General features: G+C 42.6%; 4 protein-coding genes across 6 annotated transcripts; 3 read left to right on the top strand and 1 right to left on the bottom strand.

Annotated features, from left to right (window-relative positions):
* The first annotated feature begins 1,804 nt into the window (after positions 1 to 1,804).
* On the top strand, positions 1,805 to 10,631 carry LOC139559394 (protein OSCP1-like). Its single transcript, XM_071375394.1, has 10 exons — positions 1,805 to 2,121; positions 3,314 to 3,468; positions 6,803 to 6,970; positions 7,656 to 7,736; positions 7,881 to 7,984; positions 8,425 to 8,553; positions 8,685 to 8,739; positions 9,260 to 9,402; positions 9,547 to 9,607; positions 9,986 to 10,631. The coding sequence occupies exons 1-10, from the start codon at positions 2,010 to 2,012 to the stop codon at positions 10,121 to 10,123; spliced, it is 1,146 nt and encodes a 381-aa protein (XP_071231495.1). The 5' UTR covers positions 1,805 to 2,009; the 3' UTR covers positions 10,124 to 10,631.
* On the bottom strand, positions 10,630 to 12,577 carry LOC139559396 (glutathione S-transferase A-like). Its single transcript, XM_071375395.1, has one exon. The coding sequence runs from the start codon at positions 12,575 to 12,577 to the stop codon at positions 11,888 to 11,890; it is 690 nt and encodes a 229-aa protein (XP_071231496.1). The 3' UTR covers positions 10,630 to 11,887.
* A 738-nt stretch (positions 12,578 to 13,315) lies between these two features.
* lsm10 (LSM10, U7 small nuclear RNA associated) lies at positions 13,316 to 14,608 on the top strand. Of its 2 annotated transcripts, none has more exons than XM_071375397.1 (2): positions 13,316 to 13,468; positions 13,769 to 14,608. In XM_071375397.1, exons 1-2 carry the CDS (start codon positions 13,316 to 13,318, stop codon positions 13,967 to 13,969), a joined length of 354 nt encoding a protein of 117 aa, XP_071231498.1. In that variant the 3' UTR covers positions 13,970 to 14,608. The 2 variants fall into 2 exon arrangements, with proteins under 2 accessions (XP_071231498.1, XP_071231497.1); XM_071375396.1 differs by having other exon boundaries at positions 13,316 to 13,483.
* A 2,331-nt stretch (positions 14,609 to 16,939) lies between these two features.
* LOC139559393 (protein eva-1 homolog B-like) lies at positions 16,940 to 21,236 on the top strand. Of its 2 annotated transcripts, XM_071375393.1 has the most exons (4): positions 16,996 to 17,298; positions 17,599 to 17,692; positions 19,850 to 20,045; positions 20,545 to 21,236. In XM_071375393.1, the coding sequence occupies exons 3-4, from the start codon at positions 19,979 to 19,981 to the stop codon at positions 20,973 to 20,975; spliced, it is 498 nt and encodes a 165-aa protein (XP_071231494.1). In that variant the 5' UTR covers positions 16,996 to 17,298; positions 17,599 to 17,692; positions 19,850 to 19,978; the 3' UTR covers positions 20,976 to 21,236. The 2 variants fall into 2 exon arrangements, with proteins under 2 accessions (XP_071231493.1, XP_071231494.1); XM_071375392.1 differs by lacking the exon at positions 17,599 to 17,692 and having other exon boundaries at positions 16,940 to 17,298.
* The last annotated feature ends 33 nt before the right edge of the window (positions 21,237 to 21,269 follow it).

Here is a 21,269-nt window from a genome sequence, read left to right as displayed (position 1 = left end):
CCAAGAGAAATGGGAGGAGGTGTGCAGAGTCCTGGAACCCTTTGAGCAGGTCACTGTGGAGATCAGTGGAGAGAGGTAGAGTAAGCAGTTATTACTACATCATTATTTAATCTAGTATTATATATGTATATGAGCAGTAGATGAGAATGTAGTATCAGTAGACAAAACATGAACCTGAACTAAGTTACTCTTCTCTCTTTTCAGCTATGTGACAGCCTCAAAAATGATACTCCTGTGTAAGGGTCTGCAGCGAATCACAGCCAGCCGCCAGAGAGAAGCAAATGTAACCACAGGACAGAGTTGACACCCTATGTTCATCAATGGACAGAAAGTTCCACAGAATGGAATATAATCACGTGCTATCAGAAACCGCTGCACTTGACCCCAGGTTTAAGAAGTTAGCCTTCAGTGATGCCAGAGCGATTGATGAGGCTCTTCAAAGAATAACCTCAGCAGCAGGGAGGGACAGCCCCAGCAGTCAGCTGGCTCAAGCACCAGGGCAACAGGAAGAAGAGGGAGCAGAAGCACCAGCAGTAGTGCCACAAACGTCTGCTGTTTGGTTGCTGTTTGACGAGAGAGCAACTGGGGATGCAGCGTGAAGGAATCCCTCAGCAGATGCCATAATGGAGGTCCGGTCCTATTTGGAGGAGCCGCTCCTCCAAAGATCTGCAGATCCTCTGAGCTGGTGGAAGAACAAGGCCTCTGTCTACCCACGGATTACTAAAGTCATGACAGGGAAACTTGAAAACAGGACAAATAATTACTGAAAGAAGAAACTGTATCAGCCCCTTGAAAGTGAAGCAGCTTGCAATTCTGGATGCAAATCTCTCATAAAAGCTAAATATGGTCAGCATTGCTGTGTGTTGCTGGTTATAACATGGCAATAAAGAAGAGAGAGAAAAGAGGGACCAGTTTAATGTTTTAAGTGGGATGCTGCAGTTTTGCACATTGTTATTTATCTTTCTTTGATATGGTGCAATATTCTATTATTATGTTGTTCAGATTGTATTCGTTTTGAATTGTTACATTTATATGCACTTTGTTTATATACATTAAAAAAGTTATACTTTAAATGCACATGTGTAATATCATCCTTTTTTACATTTATTTCAATTTGTGGGATGCTGCAGTTTTGCAAATTGTCATTCATTTTCCTTTGATATGGTGCAATATTCTATTATGCTGTTCAGATCCTATTCGTTTTGAATGGTTAAATATATATGCACTTCGTTTATATACTATAACGACCCTGGGTTTATAAGCGGGGATATCGACTCTGCCGCTCGAGCACGCTTTTCTGGCACAGTCGATAGCACGCTGGACTTCGGGCTAGAAGGTCGAGGGTTCGAGACCTGCCCCCTGCTTGTTTCATTACAATATATTATAGAATTATACTTTAAATGCAAATGTTTAATAGCATTACTTTTCATAACAAACCAATGCATTTTTAAATACATTGTGGTTAAGGTAGAGTATGATTTCATTTAATAATTTAATTCGAATTGTTTTAACACCAATCATAGTCAAACTATCGCAAACTGTTTGACTTGAAAAAAAAATATATATATTTTTTTTAAGAGCCGTTTGGGAGCCAAAATAGTTGGCTCTTTTTGGTGAGCTGAGCAGAACGAGCCGGCTCACTGAAAAGAGCCGGAATGCCCATCACTACTGGAAAGATAGAGGTTGGTCTATGATGTGGTTCAATTTGTCTGATTGGTTGTGTTCTGCTGTGCCACGTGACTTTGAGCGAATCAACTAGCCACCTGTCATGCGCAACTGTTGCACTTGTCCACTTTGTGATTGAAGAGCGGAGCAGAGGTTGAAGAACCCATCGACTAACTGTTACCTGGACTAGGCTAATTTAAACGGTGTAGTTGAGCATTTTGACATTATGCATTTACTACAAGGTTAGCAGATAAAGGTAGTTATCCACAGTCTCAGTACAGCACGGTCCACAAATACAGCAAGTGAGCTAACTAGCTTGCTAGCTAATCCTCTGGTTCTACAAGATGTCTATGAGAACACTTCCTCTAGTTTTTATTAACCTCGGCGGAGAAATGCTCTATATTCTGGACCAACGTCTTCAAACTCAGAATACCGCCAATGATAATACACAGAAAGGTAGTCTGTAACTAGATTAGCATAGCTAGCTACTGAAGGCAGGTTAGCTGCGCACACAGTAGACTCCCAATTAATCCTAATAGCCCTTTCTAATTAGCCTAACTAGTTAGATGACTAACCTCAGTCACACATGAATAGGGGAAACCTATTCATCTGGGCCAGGGGTAGACAGCCCTCGTCCTGGAGTGCAACTTCATGTTTTGGAAGACCAGGTGTTGAATTCAGGCAATCATTGAACTGATCAATTAGCTCAGTTGGTCAGGTGTGGTGCCTAGTTGAAACTAAATCCTGCGGTACCTGCGGCACTCCAGGAACAGGGTTGCCTACCCCTGATCTGGGCAATTCTATGGTAACGGAGTGATGCTGATACTCAGATTTTTTTAGCTTTAAAATGTATGTCAAACAAAAACCAATGATTGCAAAGTTAAACAAACAACAAAGCACTATGCTCAATGACTACTGTTAACAATTTCAACAGAATATTTTACAAAAACACACTTACTTGAAGAACAGTGCAGATGTAAAGTTTGGTAACAGAATGACTGTTTGTGCTGTCATTTTGTTACCAAACTTTGCATCTGCACAGTTCAAGTTTTAAAAAAAGTCTCAGCATCACTCTGTTACTTTGCCAATCTTTAAATGTATGAGTTAATTGCAAGTATCTTTGGTGTAGTAGCAGTTTGAATTTAACCATCTTACCCCCCCCCCCCCTCAACATATTATATTTTTGCCCTCCTTGACATATGTATTTCCCTAAACATCACTTTATTGCAGGTGTATGGTCAGATGACGACAGAAAAAGAGGTATCTTCCTAGCCAGTCAGATCCCTCTCCCATGTATCCTAGCTGTAGCCTATATTCTGTACTACTGTACTATTAGTCAGTGTAGCCCTAGGTCCAATACATTAGTGAAAAATGGGACTGGTTCAGAAAGCTTGTTATACAAGACAGCACTGCAATTCTATGATGTTCAACAATCTTATATATTGGGCATGTGTTGAATTTATCAAATTAATTATTGCTGTCACATTTGCAAAATTTTTGGATTCCTTTCTGTACCTCCATTTTATCACCTTTATTTTGTATCACCTAAAATGCATTCCTAACCAAAATGTATGACTTTTTTAACATTTTTGTTTTGTTCAAGTGCTTAATAAATTAACTGTTTCTGTCTGTCCTATCATGTCTATAGTTATGAATGACATCATAGCCACCATGTTCAGTAAGGCCTTTATGGAGGAACTGCTGAAGCCTCAGGACCTCTACAGTAATAGGGCTCTGAGAACAGTGCTAACACGACTAGCCCATGCCTCCATCATGAGGCTCAACCCCGCCAGCATGGATAGGGTAGGCAACATACAGTAGACTAGAGGCCCTAATTCAAATAATCCAAGCTTAGAAATTACTTTATTATTTAAAGCCTCCATGTAGTCTGTTTACTGTAAATCATTACTGCTAATACATCACTTTATTTCATGAAAATAACTCAAAATATATTTTTTGCCAGTGAATTTACATACACAGCCATGATTGGCGGATTGAATCAACCCTACCCCGCTTACTCCTTCAAAGTAGGAGGATACATATGCAAATACAGATGACTGGTCATTGGTCAGAATAATCAGATCAGATTGTGATGTCATGCTATGCGCCAAAAACTCCATCCCACCTGAGCAGGCTGAAATTCTAGGAATTCTTTTCAAAAAGCTCTTGCACTAAAGGGCATTATCATCATTTTCACAATTTCAGAGTGTTACGTCAACCTCATAGGGTGAAGAAAGAAAAAAAGGGAAAATACGTTTTTGACTGCACTGCCCCTTTCAATCTGCCCCTTTAAATCAGCTGTGTAGTGCTAGGGGGAAAACTAAAGCTGTGTTCGAATACCCATACTAACATACTGTGTACTATACTTAATGAGTATATACGACATACTATATTAGTTCATTTTAGTATACTGTAAACGAACGGTATCATTTCAGTTGAGCGTACTAGGGCTTCGCCTGTCTACTGGAAGTTGATACGGTTGCTATGAAACCTCTTGCTAGCTTGTTAGCATAACAAATGACTAGCTGAACATTTTATGATTTCGATTGTGTTTGTAAATTCAATCCGGAGTGCCAGAGTGCGCTCTAGGCGTTCGTAAATCTAGAGTGTTGTCAGATTCTGTTCATAAATTCGTAGCATTCAGAGCGCACACTGGAAGCTCTGGCCAAGGGTTGATCCGAGCGTTCAACGGCAGTCAAGCACCCAAGCTAACTGGCTAACATTGGCTAGCTACTTCCAGACACAAATGAGACTGAGAACACCTCACTCTGACTATTTTACTCGCCCTAGCAGAGCTGGTTAGGCTGTTTTCATGTTGTCTAGAGCGTTGATGACTAACTATGCTGCTGGCAAATTTTTTATTATGATTTTTTCCCCCCAACGTTTACTGACACCGGCCATATTCAACGGGTGTTGAGTGTTCGTAAATTCATCAGTTATTCGGGCCGAGAGTGCTCTGAAATCGGAGTAGAATGATGTGAATAATCAAGTCAATAAACGTTGGGTAGTTAGTTAGATAGCAGATAGCTAATAATACTGCCTGGCAAGTTCGATGTATTAGTAGCCAACTAACGTTAGGTACCTACTGCTGTAATGCTATGCGGTTCGTAAGAATAGCGTAGCTAACAAATTGTCAGCCAACACAACGTGTAACGTAACTTATTTGAAAAGTCATTATTTTTTACATTGCTCAACAATTTTTCATAATTGGTTAAAACAATGAATTTGTATCCGCTTTTGTAGGAATTCGACTGCATATTTTCCGCCATTTTCTTCAAATCTGAAAACGTGAAGCCATGACCATTTTTGGAAGAATTGCATTATGGGCCATAAAAGCACGGCAATAGTGTCCACTGCATGTATACTTCGAATTTTGGCGAATTTAGTACGACATCCAGGAACTTTTGGCATACTAGCTATATCCATACTATGACCAATAAGCATACTAAACTCAGCAAAAAAAGAAACATCCTCTCACTTTCAACTGCGTTTATTTTCAGCAAACTTAACATGTGTAAATATTTGTATGAACATAACAAGATTCAACAACTGAGACATAAACTGAACAAGTTCCACAGACATGGAATAATGTGTCCCTGAACGAAGGGGCAAAGTAGCAGTCAGTGTCTGGTGTGGCCACCAGCTGCATTCAGTACTGCAGTGTATCTCCTACTCATGGACTGCACCAGATTTGCCAGTTCTTGCTGTGAGATGTTACCCCACTCTTCCACCAAGGCACCTGCAAGTTCTCTGACATTTCTGGAGGGAATGGCCCTAGCCCTCACCCTCCAATCCAACAGGTCCCAGATGTGCTCATTGGGATTGAGATCTGGGCTCTTCGCTGGCCATGGCAGAACACTGACATTCCTGTCTTGCAGGAAATCACGCACAGAACGAGCAGTATGGCTGGTGGCATTGTCATGCTAGAGGGTCATGTCAGGATGAGCCTGCAGGAAGGGTACCACATGAGGGAGGAGGATGTCTTCCCTGTAACGCACAGCGTTGAGATTGCCTGCAATGACAACAAGCTCAGTCCGATGATGCTGTGACACACCGCCCCAAACCATGATGGACCCTCCACCTCCAAATTGATCCCGCTCCAGAGTACAGGCCTTGGTGTAACGCTCATTCCTTCGACGATAAACGCGAATCCGACCATCACCCCTGGTGAGAGAAAACCGCGACTCGTCAGTGAAGAGCACTTTTTGCCAGTCCTGTCTGGTCCAGCGACGGTGGGTTTGTGCCCATAGGCAACGTAGTTGCCGGTGATGTCTGGTGAGGACCTGCCTTACAACAGGCCTACAAGCCCTCAGTCCAGCCTCTCTCAGCCTATTGAGGACAGTCTGAGCACTGATGGAGGGATTGTGCGTTCCTGGTGTAACTCGGGCAGTTGTTGTTGCCATCCTGTAACTGTCCCGCAGGTGTGATGTTCGGATGTACCGATCCTGTGCAGGTGTTGTTACACGTGGTCTGCCACTGCGAGGACGATCAGCTGTCCGTCCTGTCTCTCTGTAGGGCTGTCTTCGTCGTCTCACAGTACGGACATTGCAATTTATTGCCCTGGCCACATCTGCAGTCCTCATGCCTCCTTGCAGCATGCCTAAGGCACGTTCACGCAGATGAGCAGGGACCCTGGGCATCTTTCTTTTGGTGTTTTTCAGAGTCAGTAGAAAGGCCTCTTTAGTGTCCTAAGTTTTCATAACTGTGACCTTAATTGCCTACCGTCTGTAAGCTGTTAGTGTCTTAACAACCGTTCCACAGGTGCATGTTCATGAATTATTTATGGTTCATTGAACAAGCATGGGAAACAGTGTTTAAACCCTTTACAATGAAGATCTGTGAAGTTCTTTGGATTTTTTAAAAATTATCTTTGAAAGACAGGGTCCTGAAAAAGGGATGTTTCTTTTTTTGCTGGGTTTATATACTCAATTCACGTCACTAATAGTGAGGTTAGTATGAGTATTCGAACACAGCTTAAATGTGAAACACTGCGGCCTATCCCTTTTAGCCTCAACCACTAGGCCCGTCAACAGGCCCCTTTCAAATATGAGTAGATTAGAAAATACTGGTCATGCCATCTTATTTTGCATTTAACGTACTGTAATTTGTTTTCTTTTGTCTGCTGTTTTCTGTATAGCTTTATGAATTGATGGTGATGGCTTTCAAATACCAACTCCTGCTATGTCCACGTCCCAGAGACCTGCTGATTATTTCATACAATCACATAGACGCCATCCGGGAGTTTGTGAGAGACACCCCCAGTGTTCTCAACCAAGTGGACGAGACACACCGAAAGATCATTGAGGTAGGGGCCTGTCACTGGCACTCTATTCCCTATATAGTGCACTACTTTTGATGTATGGCAATTATTTTTTTTATTTACAAAAAAGTATCATGTTCGAGTGATCCGTGTACATGCTCGCAACAAAAAGCCCTGTAGCAGAGAGCTATACACTGATGTCGGGACCTTGACAAACTTAGCACTGAGTAAGTGTTGACCATGAGAACACAAGATTGATGGCTATAGCTCAACTCAACAAGTATATTATTCCTCTGGCTTATTCTATCTAGCTCTATTTGTAATATTTATGCCTCTTTAGCTTGCTAGGTAATCAATCGTCTGACACCTGTGATGATGTAGACAATAGCCATCTGATTACATGTTTCCTAATTTACATGAGCTGCATCTGGAGTCAGATGTGATCTTATTTACTTCTATGTAAACAAAACGGTTTCTGATTCGGAACTGCACACACAACTTTTCATGACATGATTGGGAAATGGGTTTATAGGGCTCTGGTCAAAAGTAGTGCAATTTTGTAGGGAATTGGGTGCCATTTGGGACGCAGCCTGATTCATTGTGACAGATTACATGCATGCTTTACCTAAACTACAAAACGATGGCCTTAATCTGCTGTCTCGCCCACATCCTGCTTGTAATGCCAAGCTAAGTCTGATGTACCCTTTTCGACTCTTCCTGTTTGCTAAAGGTGTACACACCCTTGTCTGATGGGGAATTTCAACTCCTCCGACAAACGCTTCTCATATTTCTTCAAGACATGCATGTCAGGGTAAGTCCCTTTTTATCTTTATCGGCTGTTAAAAACGTAATGTTTCTGTATAATAAAAATAAAAAATCCATACAAATAAATCGTATTTTGACCGATTCTGCTGTTGACAAAAACAAAAACAAATATGAATGCTGTCTCTGACAGGTATCACTTTTCCTCAAGGATAAAGTGCAGAATCCCAATGGACGCTTTTCTCTCTCGACCACAGGCCCAGTGCCCCATGGGACAGAAGTCCCGGGGTTAATCAGGTAAAATACTTGGCAGTAGCCAATGTGGAGTCGCCAGAAAACGCTAAGATCTGGTTTTTAGGGATATAGAATTTTCAACCTAACTTCCATTTCCCCTGAAAACACTGAAGTGGGAACTCCGCTCAGGCATCTTTCTATGCCTGCTACGTTAGGTTAACTTGGCAGTAACGCGACGGAGGTGTTAAACATATTTGAACCGCTATATAACGGATCAACTACCTGGTCTCCATGAGTAGTGACTGAGAGGTCATATAGAAATGCATTGTAAAGGCCAAGAGGAATTGTATTGATGGTCATGCATCACATGCTACAGTTAGTGGTAGTATTTTGCTAGTCTGTTCCTTTTTTTACTAGTTCCCTTTTAGATGCGTTTCAACCTGAAGACATCAATGTAACCAATCTGAATTCAGGGTTTCATCTCTGACTTCCTGTTATCACAGGATGTTTAGTAGCAATGGGAAGGAGTGGAAGAGATGGGAGTTCCCCACTGGAGGCAGGTACACCAGCTCCATCCGAGTGGGCTCCTTTGAGCGGTTTGGAGATAGAGTCATCCGAATTGGGACAAATATGTAAGTAGCTACCTACTGCACCTGGCATGGAGGCTCGACCATTAAAATGGCAAAAAAATCCTGGAAAGGGAGTCGTAAATCTATATTAGCTGTTTGTTTTAAATCGATATGTATCTGTTGAATTCTAACAGGTACAGTGTGACTCAACCAGAAGAAACTCACACATCCAAGAACTACTCTCAAAAGGTAGAACTCTGAACACACTTCATTCCACTTAAAGTGCCCTCATTTTTGTCATCAGGCAGTATGTATCATGCATCTCAAAGTAGGGGTGCTGATTTAGGATCAGTTTAGCCTTTTAGATTACATTGAATAAGACTACATGGACAGGTAGGACCTGATCCTAGCACTCCTACTCTGAGAGACTTGATCCATACAACCCCAGGTGTGCATGCTTACAAGCACAGTAAAGACTGCCCTCTTGAGGCACTAGCACTTACTGTACATTTGAGTCATTTAGCAGACACTGTTATCCAGGCAACTTACATGATTTTTAAAAACTTTTTCATAATGGTCCACCGTGGGAATTGAACCCACAACCCTAGCGTTGCAAGCGCCATGCTCTACCAACTGATCCACACAGGACTTACTCTCCATGGGGGGGCAGTAAACCCAAGTAACCCAATCTGTAACCCAAATGGCACCCTATTCCCTATATAGTGCCATTTGGGATGCATCCCCACTATATATACTTATTGTTCCACAGGCGAACTCTGAACCCAACCCCCTGGCCAAAGAGGAGCTGAACCTGCTGGCTCGACTGCTGGGTGGAATGAAGGTTCAGAACCGAAACACTGAAACAGGGTTCCGGGTCAACCTCTTTGCCACAGATCAAGAAGAAGAGGAGGCGTGAGTTCTCTTTCACTACTAGTGCCTTAGTTCTTTGTTTAACAGTGATTGTGATGCACATTGCAGCATCTTGATCATCTATAATTTGGTTTGATCAGAGCAAGTAATTGGTATGTGTGAAGGAATGATCTTTGTCTTCTACAGTGGAGCATCAGGAGGGAATGGGGATCAGTCATTCCAAGTGATTAATATTCAAGCAACACAGGTATGATGGTATTGAGTAATTTCATAGCAATTACACATACCAAATGCGATCTGCCGTTCATCTGGCGTTTGTTCGCCGCAGTGTGTTTTAGGGACCGTCTGACTGCTGACATTTTCAAGCGTTTCTACATGTAGATCGGTTTGCAAATTACGGCTGGCACTCTGTTCAGAGGTGCTAAGTACTCTCGGCAGGCAACCTAGCATCAGACTGACAAACCAAAGATCACCATGTCATTGGTGTGTATTCCTGCTCAGCTCTCTTTTACAATCTCCACTAAACCCCCTTTAAGCTCAACAGCATATCTGTATCAAGCAACAATTGTAGTTCATTATTGTACTGATTATGCATCTAATGAAGTGGGGGTTTTTTCCCTCTCAGGACGTGCAAGTCAACACAGAACTGTCTCGGATCGCGGGAGAGTTTACCGGGGAGCCTGAACAGACTGAATCGCCAGCGGGACCAAGCAACAAGGGGGATGACCTGCTAGCCATGATGGATGAACTTATTGAACTATGATGTTGATTATGTTGAGGTTTTGGTGGGTAGAGCTGTACAATCAGTATTGTAGTTTGGGCAAGATGCCTATTGTAGTTTGGGTACCTAATGTTACTGTGGTTATCCACTATACTGGAGCTGGTCAATCAATGCTTACATACACAAACTCAACATTACCTCTTAGGCTCGTTTGTTGGACAAAAGTTGAATCACGTATTACTTTAGTCAATCTTTTCATCCCTCTGGTGGTGTTATTCTGGTTTGTAGATTACATCTTAAAACGAGTGCAAAAAGTGAAGTATAAGACTGTAAAAATAAATGAAAATTATTGTAGATATGAATAGCTGTTATGTTGTATATTTGTAATGTAGATGATTCATTGAAGAAAATCTTGTGTATATAGAGAATATTTATATATAGTATGTATGAGTTTTATTTTTGTACTCGGTGGCACTTCATATTTTGGTAAATGATCTACCAGTCATTGAATATAAGAAGCAGTTGTCTTCAATAAACCAACACTCAAGCATCTTTTTCCACATTTGTATTTTTGTAGATTTGCACAGATCATGCTTTTTTTCTGAAGGATCCTCAGATCGCCAGCAGGGGGAGTAGTAACAACATGCCAGCAGAGCCATGTATTTCTAAAAACATGTTTTCTTGTTAAGTCATGTTCTTACAAACAGATGGTGTTACAGTACAAAACAGCCTTTGTTTGTTACAAAAACAAATGTGTAAATGCTTAAAATTATGTTTGCTTGGTGAATGTAAAACTACTCATCTGTTAGGAAACCAACAATAAAAGCAACTTTTCTGTTTCATGAGGTGTGCAACAAAGGGAAGCTACACCACATAACTAAAAGTATATGGACACCTGCTTGTCAAACATCTCATTCCAAAATTATGGGCATTCATATGGAGTTGGTCCCCTTCCTTTGCTGCTATAACAGCCTCCACTCTTCTGGGAAGGCTTTCCACTAGATGTTGGAACATTGTTGCGGGGACTTTGCTTCCATTCAGCCACAGGAGCATTATTGAGGTCGGGCACTGATGTGGGCGATTAGGCTTGGCTTGCAGTTGGTGTTCCAATTCATCCCAAAGTTCTTCAATGGGGTTGAGGTCAGGACTCTGCGAGATGGTGAAGCGTGATTCATCACACCAGAGAACGAGTTTCCACTGCTTCCGAGTCCAATGGCAGCGAGCTTTACACCACTCCAGCCGACGGTTGGCATTGCGCATGGTGATCTTAGGCATGTGTGCGGCTGCTCGGCCATGGAAACCTATTTCATGAAGCTCTCAACGAACAGTTCTTATGCTGACATTGCTTCCAGAGGCAGTTTGGAACTCGGTAGTGAGTGTTGCAACCGAGGACTAATGATTATTACGCGCTTCAGCACTCGGCGGTCCTGTTCTATGAGCTTGTGTGGCCTACTACTGCTTGACTAAGCCGTTGTTGCTCCTAGACGTTTCACTTCACAATAACCACTTATAGTTGACCAGGGCAGCTCTAGCAGGGAAGAAACTTGACGAACTGACTTGCTGGAAAGGTGGCATCCTATGACGGCACCACACTGAAAGTCACTAAGCTTTTCAGTAAGGCCATTCTACTGCCAATGTTTGTCTATGGAGATTGCATGGATGTGTGCTCGATTTTATACACCTGTCAGCCGAATCCACTAACTTGAAGGGGTGTCCACATACTTGTGTATATATAGTGTACATAGATTTTAAGTGCCTATAAATACTTTAAAAATTGTGTGTGTGTTCCTTAAGTAGGTGTGAGTCTCAGAGCTCTTTGAGAAAGTCACCCCACTGAGGTTTTTCCTGGTCTTCCAGCCAGTGTGGGGGCCAGGTAGTTTTGACACTTGGTCTGTCCTTCATCATAGAGTAGTATGCTCTCAGTTTGGGGTAACGCTCTGCTGACAGCCCAGAGCGGAAGGCGTAGGCAATGGTGGGGAAGACAAGGACATCAGCCAACGAGAAGGCTTTTCCTGCCAGGTAAGAGCCTGCCTCCATCTTCTGAAAGTATCCCTCCCACAGTTTAATTTCAATCGCAAGGTTATCTTTGTTCCTCTTGATAGCAGAGTCATGTCTCTCTCCCTGAGGGACATAATACTCATAGTAGACCACATCACTAAGTTTCTCGTAGAAGGTTTGGCCCTCAAACATGCGTTGGTACATCAGGGCTTGTTCGGCTAGACCCTCAGGGATCATCTGGGTCCCCTGGGACCTGAACTGGTTTTCCAAATACATGCATGCTCCATAGGACTCGTTCACTATGCAGTCCCCGTGTTTGAATGTAGGGAGCTGTGCCCGGGGGTTGAGGTCCATGACTATTGTAGATTTGTGCTCTTCTTTATCGAAGTCCAACAGCGTCTGGTTGTATCCCTGCAACATTTTCTCCTCCAGAGCGATCATAACCCGCCAGCACGGAACCGAGAAGGTGCACCAGAGAAGTGTCATGTTATTGGCCATGATTGTAGACACCGCAGAGAAAGAAGCGAGGAGTAGTCGACTTGGTATTGTTGTTCAAGACGTTGGCAAGTTTCGAAATACATGGGCCCTGCGTGGCAGTTGGCGGTGACGTAGACGACACAGTTGTGAAACGTCATCAAACTGCTCCGGCGGTTTACTTTCATCCTCAAGTTTGCTCCGTTGACATGATTAGCTGCGAGGTTCTTCTCTAAGTACACTTAACCTTGGTTTCTCCTGAATGTAAACGAATCAACCAAAATGTACGCTCGCGTCTTAGCTTTGACAAGCTTTGTGTAAAGTCTATGTTATCTAGCTTCTGTTGTTGTACCTCTAGTCCATCGCGCCACTACAACGAGTAATCTAGCTTTGTCGCCTTCCATTGATCCTTTAGGAGATTCTTTCTCTATGCTTATTGACTTGACTTATATATATACTTTAGTAACCCACCAAAGTAAAGATGTTGTGCTGTACCGTGAGAACATATTTATTTGTGCGCACGGTGTCGCGTTTTTCCAAAATAGTAGCTCTGGTCCATGCGTCAGATGGGAATGCAGATCCAACGCGTGCACCAGAGCCTTCTATTTAGAAATATAATGTATGATAGCTCTACCCATAATGCCGTTTTTGCAAGAAACGTTTTGGAAACGAATTAATATCAAGTTCTTACATTTTATACACAGACCCTTTCCTCCCTCTCCATAGTCTTCCCTGGCTGTATCCTCAATTTAAGCAGGACCAATGGAGGTGTCCCATTCGATCAGGGAGCGCACCATAGCAGAGAACAGCCTAGTGATCCTTCTCCAGGGGCTTCAAGGGGAGGTGACCACCGTGGACCTGAGGGATGAGAGCACGGCGAGGGGACGTGTGGTCAACGTGGACGCCTTCATGAACGTGCGTTTGGAGGAGGTGAATGATTGGTTGATTTTTGGGTGAAACTGTTTTTGACATTTAGAAACAATAATGTGAAAGTACAAATAACTCCAGAGGATGACACATGGATGTGTTAAATACACGTTTTTCCAATGTTAACTCATAGTGATGATGATAATGATATGTGTTGCACGATTAGATTTTATGTATTTATTTATTCTATGTGGAAGCAGCAGCACATTCTTTAATTGTCCAAGACGATTTTCCCCTTTGGTGACAATAAGTATATCCTAATCCTTCCAATGTGGTCCTCGACCACAGGTGCTGTACCGGGACCGCCGCGGCCGGCTCAGTCAGCTGGCCGATCTGTTTATCACGGCCAGGAACGTGCGCTACGTCCACATCCCCGACCACGTGGACATCATGGAGACCATACAGACCCAGCTGACCAGGATCAGACGCGTTCGCAACTTTGCCGGCGAGAAAAGGGGCAGGAAGGAGTATCTAAAGAAAAAGAACTGAACTTGGAATGGTGGAGGACGTTGTGTTGGCCCCAAGGGGCTGACCTTTTCTGACCTGAGTTTCAGCTCCTTGTCACTCATGGTCATCCCAAACGTGTGGCTTGACAATGAGCAATGGAGTTGGCAAGAGGACAAACAGATCTGGGACCAGACTGAATTATAAAATAATTGAACTTGAAGAGTGTTATTCTCATCCACCAGTTGGCTTTCTCTCTGTCTGTATGTGGTTGGCTAGCAATTGAACCAGGGGACGAGGTTAGAAGGGTGGAGGTTGTGTTGCCCCAAGGAGCCTTCCATCACCGCTCATTTCAAATTGTGCAATTTCTCCTTGTTTCATTAATGAAATTGTGACTCCAGAACAGAAGAATATGAATTTGAATTGATTCTCACAAGTTACAGGTGTCATCCTTGAGTCTTTATGTTCATAATGCTTTAACATTATAATTCACAGAGGGTGACAGGTTCTCCTCTTATCCAAGGAAAGAAAACAACTAAAGTTTAAGAATGTCAATAGTTGGCATTGTAAAAACTTTTCTTTGGTAAATAAGACTATTCTTTTTGATGCTTAAGTGTTTTTGATTCTCGTTTTGCTCCACCTCTTGTTGAAATACTTTGAATAAACATTCCTTTTTTAAAGAAATCATTGCATTTTCAGAAAACAAAACTAATTGAGTAATTCCAAGCCATGCAATCTTAAGTGCTGTTTGGTAAGATGACAAGATGTGTGATTGCTATATTTTGTTGGTTAGATTGTCCTTTTGTCTTGGGGAAAACTGGTTTTGATATAGGCACAATGCAATTTGGTTTATTGTGAATCAATCAAATGTATTTATAAAGCCCTTTTTACACCAGCAGATGTCACAGTGCTGTACAGAAACCCAGCCTAAAACCCCAAACAGCAAGCAATGCAGATGTAAAAGCACGCCATGTAGGTTACGCCTATGTATACCATTATTTCATTACGTATACCTTTCGTCCCTTCCTTGAAGTGATCACAGACGGTTGATCCTGTAAGCTATGTATTGGAGTCCTTGCTTTCACCTATCCAACTGTGTTAGATCTGTACTTATGAATTCAAGGAAGCAAGGAAATGTTTTAATTATATAGAATTTGAACAGGAACCAATACATACACTACACTACAGTGAGGGTGTGTTTGTGTGGGGGCAGTGTTTTCTCTACTGGACATGAACATGTCTGTGACCCAAATGGCACCCTATTCCCTATGTATTGCACTGAGGTGCAATATCCCTATGAGCTCTGATGAAAAGTAGTGCACTATAAAGGGAATAGGGTGTCATTTGGGACGCAAACATGGCCAGGAGCCTCGGCTAGGATAGACCACAATGCCCATCTGTGAGTTCACGACTAGGCCGGTCTACCTCCCTGCCCACAGGCCAGCCAGGGAAAAGATGACATGATCAATACCAGTCTGAATGAGGGGGAAAAAACAGGGCTGTTTCCAAAGCTTAGCTCTCCCTCTCCCAAACAGAACCCACTCATAAAAGCCTTTTGGTTCACTCTTGAACGTGATTGGTGGACTGGCAGTCACGGAACCAGGATGGAACTTCTTGGGGCCAATGGCATTGAGCAGAGAAACTAAGAGGAAGAAAGAAGTGCTTCCCTTGGAAATGGCTATCCTAAATGTTCCGATGGTGTTTGGGATTTAGAGGAATTTCTAAATGGGTATGTTATTTCTTAGCAGTGTCAGGAAGAGGACAGGTCTGACATAACATGTGTTGGCTGGAGAAGAAGATTAACGCTTGATTTCAGATAGAGTTTCACCATTATCAGTCAGTTACATGTATAGAGTGTACTACAAAGGGGAGGAGTTGAATTCACCTGGGATCAATATGTCCCTACAGAATGTGGTATATAGGGAAAGGGGGATACCTAGTCAGTTGTACAACTGAATACAACTGAAATGTGTCTTCTGCATTTAACCCAACCCCTCTGAATCAGAGAGGTGGGGGGGGGCTGCCATAATCGACATCCACACGTCTTCTGCGCCCGAGGAACAGTGGGTTAACTGCCTTGCTCTGACAGAACGACAGATTTTTACCTTGGTCAGCTCAGAGATTCGATCCAGCAACCTTTCGGTTACCTGCCCAATGCTCTAACCACTAGATAAAGAATGAAGTTACAAACCACTGGATCTCAGGAATTTCCCGATGCCGTTCCATTATTGTTAGTCGGGGACCTGTGGTCTGACCTGTGGTATGATTTTGGTTTTGAACCTTCTTTTAAAAAAACAAATGTTTTCTCTAAGACCAACCTTGAGAAACCTCTGTGACAACAACCACATAACTGCTTTTGAAAGCCACTGGACTGACTGCCACATCAACACTGTTTAGCTCAGAATAGTTCTTTACAGAGGAATTCAAAATAAACATTTTGGTTGTAAAAGCCCCTTGGAATAATAAGAAACAATGGTTGTTTACCTCATCAATCTGAAATCCCTAAAACCATGTGCCTATCTTAAATGGCACCCTATACCCTACATAGTGCACTACTTTTGACCAGGGCCCATAGGGCTTATGTCAAAAGTAGTTCCCTATATAGGGAATAGGGTGCCATTTGGAATGTAACCCTGAGATCACAACACAAAAAGTTGAATTAATCCCGTCAGTCCCTCCTTTAGCACCACACCAGAGCCCTCCTGGGTTAACACTGAACAGAGCTTCCTCACTGTGGCATGGCCTAGAGCTGGAGATAGCCCACACACACACAGAGGCCAGGTTAACAGGACACTCACTACAGCACAAGTATACCTCAGACTGAGTGTAAGTATGTATGTATGAAGATCTGGAGAAGGCAACTAATGTTGTTTGGGGATTTTTGGTAAATGCTAATCAAGCTAATTTCTCTCTGGGTTTTTTGGAAAATGCTAATCAAGCTCATCTCTCACTCTCCTCTCTCTCTCTTCTTTTCTCTCTCAACACTTCCCTTTTGACAGCCTCTCTTGGCCCAGGTTTGGCCAGTCCTCCCTCTCTCTGAGTAGAGGCAGTGGTGGTGGAGCACAGCTGATGTTGAGGAGAGAGGCAGCACGTGTGAAGGCTGTTCTCTAATAGACTATCTTCAGCTTTACAGAGAGGCCAGGTCAAGCACCCCTGAGCCTTGGATCATTCCTCATCTTAACCAGCAGTATAACAGCCCGATGGGACTAACTGCTCCTACTCCTCTATGCCTCTGAGATCCTCTGATTTCTCCTCCACTTTTTTTCACAGCCTTACACAGAGATGGACAACTGCTCAGTCTAGACTTAGAATCATTGTTGGATCTGTGGATTGACTGTGAAGCCACAAATTCAACTGACTTTATCAAGATTAAGGTGAGTGAGTGGTTTCAGTTCACTTGTGTTGTTGAATAGTGTTGTCACTATTTCTGTATGTAGGACCGACTGTTGATGTCCTCACAAGTGATAAGGATGTATTCTCTTGCCTTTTATATGTTATGTTTTCTATGGAAGAGATTGATTTCCTAACAATTTAGGAAAACACTCTGAGTTTACCTAAAAAAGTGATCCTGTACTCTGGAAGTAACATGACATGGAGGTTTATTAGTAGAGACTGTTGTTAACTATTATTAATGTCTGTACTTCATAATGCCACATCTATAAAACTCTTTATAGGCACTGTAGCAGCAACAGAAGCAGAGACCCAAACCGCCTCTACATCCTCACCTAAACATGATCAGAGCAGTCTGTCTCCCAGCCTGTCACACATGTATGTTGTTAAAGACCACTTGTGCTTTTGGCAGTTTTGTTGTCTCTATGTTTGTTGTATTATGACAACAACCTTATCCATTAAAGTTACTGTGTTGTTGGATGATATCTGTTTTAAGGCACCAGTGACAAGAATAATACTTACGGGAAATTCCACGACAACAGAGTGATATTGAGATTTTAACAGAATAACGGTTTGTGCTTTTGATGCCGTCATTCTGTTACCAAACTTTGCATCTGCACTGTTCTTCAAGTAAATGTGTTTTTGTAAAATTCTGTGGAAATTGTTAAAAGTTGTCCTTGTACATAGTTGTATGGTTTGTTTAACTTTGCAGTCATTGGTTTTTGTTTGGCATACATTTTAAAGTGAAAAATCTGAGTCTGTGTTACCGTAGAATTTCCCTTAGGTATTCAAAGGTTTAAAATGTAATTGTTTGAATCTGATTGGTTTATCCAAGCAGGAAATGTGTAGGGTTGAAGGCAGAGGGTTTAATGAGGTATATAAACACGCACGCCCACAGTTGATTCCAGGAGTTATTGAACTTGTCTGGTAGGTGTTAATGCTGTCTGTCTTAGAATTTGTTGACTAGAACTGTGTAACTTAAAGAGCCATCACCAGTTACCGCCGGTATGTAGCCTGCAGATATTTTGAGACTTTGAGAGAAACTTCTATGACGGTAACATTTCTTGTTTGTTGTAATAAAGTTTTATGGTTGTTTGTGATAAAACTGCTTGGAGTGCCTTGATATACATGGCTATTCAAAGAGAGGGAGGGAGGGGAAGGAGAATGCACAGGGAGGAGAATGTGCTTGAAAGGGATTACATTTCGAGATGCCAAGAAGTAGACTATAAACACACAAAAAAGTACAGAAATGTGTCTGGTGCATTTTTCAAATGAAGAGAGCTTTTGTGCCTCTTTTTTTAAAAGAGTCTTCCTAACCTTGATCCTTTTCAATCTGCCTGACTCATGGGGATGAAACACCATCCTGGTAATTTGTATGATTTGGGAAATTAAAATTGAGGCCAAGCAAGGCCTAATTAAATGAAAATATTGTTTGTCTTTAAATGAACTGAAAACAAAATTACTCACAGCACTTGTCATTAAAGCCTGAAAAAAAAACGAGGATGAAGTTGGTGAGCTATTTCCTTCCAAAAGTCAAATCAATTACCTAGCCAAGAGAACTAAAGCAGAGAACCCAGGGCCCTGATGGGGCAAGGCGGCAAGTCCCACCATCTCCCATGAGCCTGTGGGCCAACAAAGCAGCAATGCTGCCAATTGCGGCCACCATTTAATTGGCAAAATGTACTTTGAGAGCGAACAAGGTCAGGGTCTGCTGCCAAGAGTCGGCGGGATAAAGATCAGGGTGGGAAAACACAGGGTCCTGATGGGCCTGATGATAGCTGGCATGATTTTAAACTCCCAGAGGAAAGACGCAGCGAAAGAGCAACATTCTGCCAGTGCCTCAACTGTTGTTGAATTGCATGCAAGCAATGAGGGAGGAAATCAGTCAGCAGTCATTGGATTTCATCAACACTTTGTTGTCCTATTCCCTCCCCCTATCCCCAGATTCACTCTCAACCTCTGTAACACTGTATAGTGTTATTTGTCTTTTAGATCTCTCCTTCCCTTTCTCTTTGGCTCCTCCTCGCTGTGAGACTCCACACAGACAGACTGTTAGCGTGCATGTGAAACACGTGTTTCTGTGGGAAAAGTGAACCCCCCCACTCTGAGCACACAGGAAAGGGATAGCTGGGTCACTGCTACGGAAATACCAGAAATACGAAGTAATTAGTGGTTAAGCAAGCACACTGACTGACTCTGTGTTTATGGTGTCCTCTGTGGGGCACTCGTGACGAACTACCAGGAACACAATGTGTACATCCCAGTGACCTCTGACACCTCATTGAATTGTAGTGATGATGGTTGGGTGGGAAATAGGTGGAGGCATTATGTTACACTCTCCTCTAAGCCTTATGAGACTCCTAAGGACCAGAGAATGAGCTCAGACAGTTAGACACTGAGTGCTGGCTGTCCAAAATGACAGTCTGTTCCTCCCATTGGAAATTACACATGGCGTCATAGTAGAAGAGGAAATGTTGATTGTTTCCTGTTTGTGGGGGCAGTTCTGACGGCATATTAATTATTTTTTAACAACAGGTCCTTGTATTGGAGACAGGCCCGGAACTGACACCATAGAGACCTAGAGATGTGATGACCAGAGAAGTCGTCTAAACAGAAGAACTCGTAATATTGTTGGTGAATGGTGTCAACCAAACAGAGGTCAAAATGGAACCAATTAGAAAAGACATGGAGCTGCTAAGTAACAGCATGGCGAGCTATGCTCACATCAAAGGTGAGACATCCGTGTTTGTTCTTCTTATAGTTCTAGGATAAAGCAACCCTTTATTAATTCTGATGCTTTAAGGTAGCTTTCCGAAAGATCTGTAACCTCTGAGTAGAACCACAATCCTTTCCAGGGACTTTTGTGTTCTGTTAGCTTTGGCTTGACACCCCTGTACCGTGAAAGTGTCTGCATGCTTGACCTCTCAAATATTGTGTAAAGTTCCTCATTTCCTGCACTCATATTACAGCCAAAGGAAAGTGGCTTATACAGTAAGACCAGTCAGGAGCCCTTTGTGAAGAGATTTGCCAAGAACTGATAACAAACAATGCATTGTTAAAGTCAATTCACATGCTGTTGTATTTAGTTTAAATGAAATGAAGAATTGGCTGAACCCCTTGCAATGTAGCTGATAGCATCAAAATGAACCCGATCTTGCAAGCTCACACAATCTGTTTTCACAAGGCTATGTAAGTGAGTGATCTAAACTGTTTTTCCTAAACCCATCTAGCCAACCCAGAGAGCTTGGCTTTGTACTTCATGATGGGTGTGTGTTTTGGCCTGCTCCTGGCCCTGTGCCCCCTGGTCACTGGCATCGCCTGTAGCACACGTCGTGGTCGCACCAAGAACAAGAACACTCCCCACTCCCTAGAGAGGAGACAACTGAAGTCTAGCGAAGAAGATGAGGAACAGGAGAAAGTGGATGTGGAAGAAGGGGAGGAGGTTGAGATCCCTAAATTAACTGCGGTGCCTATGAGCAACCGCAGCAGCCAATCAAATGGTACTTTGAGGAGCGTGAACGTGTTCGCGTCGGCGGATGAGCTGGAGAGGGCGAGGCAACTGGAGGAGAGGGAGCGCATCATCAGAGATATCTGGAGAAACGGGCAGCCTGATATACTGGCCACTGGGACAGGGACCATCGAACGGGTACACTACCTCTAGAGGACCTAAAGTGACTCAATGACCTATTAACATTTTATTAACCCTGAACTTTGTCTACTTCAGACAGAGACTGTAGATGACTTTACTGGGCAGGCACAGATTCACCTTCATCTTTTCATTCAATGTGTATTTTCAACATTTTTCATTAATGTATGACTATGGCAAATGTGTTGCACAATACAATGTACGCTTTTATGTTTATACTTCAATGAGTATCCATATACATTTTTTATTTTGGTAATAAAAAGTATAATTTCATGACCACTGGACATTTACACATTGATTTACAATGCA

Source organism: Salvelinus alpinus, chromosome 29 (genome assembly GCF_045679555.1).
Source record: "Salvelinus alpinus chromosome 29, SLU_Salpinus.1, whole genome shotgun sequence".
NCBI lineage: Eukaryota > Metazoa > Chordata > Actinopteri > Salmoniformes > Salmonidae > Salvelinus > Salvelinus alpinus.
The sequence above is the reverse complement of the archived record's forward strand: the minus strand, read 5'-3'. Positions and strand labels throughout refer to the sequence as shown.

Coding starts and splice junctions, on each gene's coding strand:
- LOC139559394 (XM_071375394.1), top strand. CDS start 2,010: ATGTCTATGAGAACACTTCCTCTAGTTTTTATTAACCTCGGCGGAGAA. Junction 6,971..7,655: donor CACACCGAAAGATCATTGAG/GTAGGGGCCTGT, acceptor TGTTTGCTAAAG/GTGTACACACCCTTGTCTGA. Junction 8,740..9,259: donor CCAAGAACTACTCTCAAAAG/GTAGAACTCTGA, acceptor ATTGTTCCACAG/GCGAACTCTGAACCCAACCC.
- LOC139559396 (XM_071375395.1), bottom strand. CDS start 12,577: ATGGCCAATAACATGACACTTCTCTGGTGCACCTTCTCGGTTCCGTGC.
- lsm10 (XM_071375396.1), top strand. CDS start 13,316: ATGGAGGTGTCCCATTCGATCAGGGAGCGCACCATAGCAGAGAACAGC. Junction 13,484..13,768: donor TGAACGTGCGTTTGGAGGAG/GTGAATGATTGG, acceptor CCTCGACCACAG/GTGCTGTACCGGGACCGCCG.
- LOC139559393 (XM_071375392.1), top strand. CDS start 19,979: ATGGAACCAATTAGAAAAGACATGGAGCTGCTAAGTAACAGCATGGCG. Junction 20,046..20,544: donor GAGCTATGCTCACATCAAAG/GTGAGACATCCG, acceptor AAACCCATCTAG/CCAACCCAGAGAGCTTGGCT.